Below are 3,776 nucleotides of genomic sequence, written 5' to 3'. Positions count from 1 at the left end.
TTTAAGAAAGCTATTTCTACATCCATTTGATGTATGTCCATATTGTGTATGGCAGCTATAGCAATTAACATCCTTATAAATGTAATTCTTGATGCTGGAGAATAAGTGTCGAAATAATCCAACCCTTCCATTTTGTCGATACCCTTTAGCAACTAAGGGTGTCTTGTATTTATCAATAGTGCCATCGGCTTTTAGCTTTCTTTTAAAAATTAATTTAAATCTGAAAGTGCCTCATGGCCCAAGACCCATCTTTTTGAAAATTAATTTAAATATGAAAGTGCCCAAATTGATTTTGAAGTCCAATTAGCTTCCTCTTGGCCCAACTAAGTACGATTTCAGTGAAAAACTTTTATTCTTTTATTTGGGTCAGTTACGTGATGACTGGGCCCGCTCTGGTATGGCCCAGCTCAAATTTGTGGTTAGGCTTTTGGGCTTCAGCTCTAATTTATTTAACTATAGATTTCTACATCATGGCTTCAGACCCAAAAATAAAATAAAATAAAGATTTCTACATATCATGGCCGGGAAAAAAAAAAAAAAAACTATAGATTTCTACAAAGCACATTTTCTCCCATTCATACACCGCTGTAAACAAGGAGAGAAGCACGAATGGAAAATATATGGTGTCTGCACAGTAATAACCTCTTAGGAGAAATAATACAAATAAAACATAAGCTCAAAGGACCTTTATTATGTAATTTACTATTTAACTATTAAACAATGACAGATGTTTTTAGCCATCAATACACAATGAAGAGCAAACGAATGCTTCAAGTCTCTTTACACAAAACTCCTCCCTTAATTGATTTTGCGGCAGTTTTGTCGCACTTCTCCTTTGAAACCTTCCTTAACATCCAGCATGCTCATTTTCACCATTGCCTGTTGAAAATCAAAGAAGAACCTGGCTTGGTTGAAGGCATAACCATTTACAATGTTTCTGGTTCTTGCAGATGAAAAGAGAGTTTGATCAGAAGCCAGCAGTCCGGTGTTATGCTGCAGTGCATTGAAGTAAAGGTTATCAAAAACGTTTCTCGTCGCGTCGAAGGGCTGCTCGGTATTGTCCCCGGCACTGCAGGTTTTGGTCAGTTGCTTTGCAAACCCTGAATCTAAGTTTGGATCCACAGCATCAACCAATCGGTTTTTGAATGAAGAGCACCTGGCTACACCTAGTGTATGTGCACCTACGAAGTACAAAACCAATATATATGAACCCTTAAATTAAGAGAAAAACTTATGTGGAGATTCTGCCAGAATGAGTGGCAGGTAGCGTCTAGTTAGAATATAACATGTGTTACATGATTTGACCGGACAATATCTGCCACTCAATCGGCTACATAACATGGTCGTTTGTAAATTTTAAGAGGGAGTATGTATATGTTTACCAGATAGAGCCACCATTTCTTGAGCAGTAAAACCATGTTGCCCGAACATTTTAATGAGTTCAGAGGCATTCAAGGTGGGTGGAGGCAGGTTGATTGTGTCTTGTATTTTAGACCTACTTCCGTCCTTTCTTCCTTTGGGTATGTCATATACCGGACCTCCAGCCTGTTGTTAATCAAATCCCATCAACAAACAGTAAAGTCTAATGATTAATTTCACACACAGGAAAAAAAACAAAATTTAATTTATGAATAATGAGTTTATATGTCCTTAATTACCTCAAAAACTGCATGTGTAGAAGCCATTGCAACTATGTCAGCGCATGAGACAACGCCAGGACATTCTTTTTCAAGCTCCTCTTTTGCAGCGTCAATAACTTCATAGCCTCTCAGGCTCAAATTTGCAGGGGAGTCCTTCTCTGCTGTGTTGTCTTTTGTTGAATCTAGGAGAATTGAAGCATCACATCCCTAAATATTCAACAAGGAAACACAAGGTTTTATTTTTTTTGGTAATTTAGAAATTACAATGTGGAGTTATTAAATCCCTTAAAAAAATAATTTAACATGAACTTGGCATTTAAAAAAAACCACTCTACACAAGAAAACAAAACATTATACTATTTGGGTGTGTGTTGCGTGTAATTAATGTGCTGATTGAAAAGTAATATATGAATAACAAAGGAAGAGTGTAGATGTAGCACACATAGCACCCAATCGAAAAAACATAAAGTTAAAAATAGTAAACTAAATGTTACTCTAATAGTGTTACGATATTACGTTTAGTGGTTCGTAAAGAAGCACTCTTCTGTTTTTTCATAAAGCACTTTCAAATAAATACGCTAGAAAACCTTTTGCTTTTCTTAATAAAAATTTCGTGTACTTCTAACAAAACCTACAAAATTTAAACAAATTTAAACAATATGCTTTGTGTTGTGTGGAGAGAGAGAGAGAGAGAGAGAGAGAGAGAGAGAGAGAGAGAGAGAGAGAGACCTCTATGAAGCAGTCATGGAAATGCATTCTGATTAGGCCTGCTGCTAAGGTTGGATCAGCTTGCAAGGCTCTGTTGACTGAATTTCTCACGATAAATTCAGCCATCGGGCAGCTCATAACATAATATCCCATACTCAAACCATATGCTTCAAATCTGAAGCCACTCATCATTTCCATTACTAGAAACACACCAAGAAACTTAGGAATTCCCATGTTTCTGTGTGTGTGTGGTCAAAACAAATTAGCTTAGTTGATAGAAGAAGGCGTAACTGGTAGAACTGAAGAGTGAAGAGAAGGCAATGTGCATTTATATAGATGCAAAGTAATGATTAAACAAAGGTTGCCGCCCCAAAACCAAAGGAAGAAAAAAAGTTGAAGACGACAGTGGTTTATGCTGATCAATCATATCCACCTAATCAATCTCATTTGTCTAGATAATGCAATAATTGTAGTCAAAATTCATGCTAATTACATATAAATCGACTCGTAAATGCACCACAGCACTAATAAATGAGAAATCCACCATAATCAGTAAATATAGTACAAGTAACAGCACTAAAAAAATATTAATTAAAGCCAAATCATGCATGCATGAAATCAAAAACTAAAAGATGACAAAGATCACACGACAACAAATGGCACTGTTAATTGATAATCACATTGTCACTAACAAATTAAATATGATATCGTAAAGTGTTGAAGTTTTGCATGGATAGTGGATTAATTAATATAAATATGTGGGCTAGCTAGACATGGAAGTCAAATGTCAAAATGAAAGTGGAGAGTGTCAAGTGTATGGAGCACTATGTAGGCCACGACCAGGAAACACAGATAGGGCGGGCGGCATATATGTATGTAACTCAGCTGGCTTCCATTTGAAAAGGAGAGCATACCTACTCTAGAGACGCCATGTCGTTTTGTGACAAGTGGGGAGAATTGTTTGGGCAAAAGAAAGATACATTTACGCGTGCAGATTCCACAGGCTATCCATTAGTGTCTTACACACGTTCAGCAACATGTGGTGTGGTGGTACCATATTTTTTACTCACATCATAATATATATATATATATATATATATATATATATATATATATATACTTACATATGACATGCTTTCACTTCAAGCAAGCGATGTATGTGGTAGTGGTGTCATGTCTTGTTTTCTTCTTTGTTTGGTTTTTTCTTTGAAATGAGGTCTGACTTTTTAATGGGTGTTTTTGGAGTTAAACTGGTATTAATTATAATAATCTTTATTGCAAGATGAATGGATCTAATGAAATCACAGATAGAAAACATTGAGAAAGGCATCCAAGTTAAAGGTCAAAAGGTGCAATATCATCCAAATATTCTTTGATGCCTTTGTAAGTCCAGGTTGAGTCGTAGTATCTAGAGTTCTAAATAGTGGT

At 35.9% G+C, this 3,776-nt stretch overlaps 1 protein-coding gene across 1 annotated transcript; it reads right to left on the bottom strand.

Annotated features, from left to right (window-relative positions):
• Positions 1-657: 657 nt before the first annotated feature.
• On the bottom strand, positions 658-2,775 carry LOC117625808 (peroxidase 47). The gene is made up of 4 exons (XM_034357372.1): positions 2,370-2,775; positions 1,659-1,847; positions 1,383-1,545; positions 658-1,181 (listed from the first exon to the last, which is right to left on the bottom strand). The coding sequence occupies exons 1-4, from the start codon at positions 2,580-2,582 to the stop codon at positions 799-801; spliced, it is 948 nt and encodes a 315-aa protein (XP_034213263.1). The 5' UTR covers positions 2,583-2,775; the 3' UTR covers positions 658-798.
• Between the last annotated feature and the right edge of the window lie 1,001 nt (positions 2,776-3,776).

This window comes from Prunus dulcis, chromosome 4, assembly GCF_902201215.1.
Source record: "Prunus dulcis chromosome 4, ALMONDv2, whole genome shotgun sequence".
Taxonomy (NCBI): Eukaryota; Viridiplantae; Streptophyta; class Magnoliopsida; order Rosales; family Rosaceae; genus Prunus; species Prunus dulcis.
This window is presented reverse-complemented; position numbering and strand designations above follow the sequence as displayed.

What these genes read in the sequence shown, in the direction of transcription:
- LOC117625808 (XM_034357372.1), bottom strand. Translation starts at nt 2,582, where the DNA reads ATGGGAATTCCTAAGTTTCTTGGTGTGTTTCTAGTAATGGAAATGATG. An exon ending in TCCATGACTGCTTCATAGAG is followed by an intron (nt 1,848 to 2,369) that starts GTCTCTCTCTCT and finishes TTGAATATTTAG; the next exon opens with GGATGTGATGCTTCAATTCT. An exon ending in AGAAATGGTGGCTCTATCTG is followed by an intron (nt 1,182 to 1,382) that starts GTAAACATATAC and finishes TGTACTTCGTAG; the next exon opens with GTGCACATACACTAGGTGTA.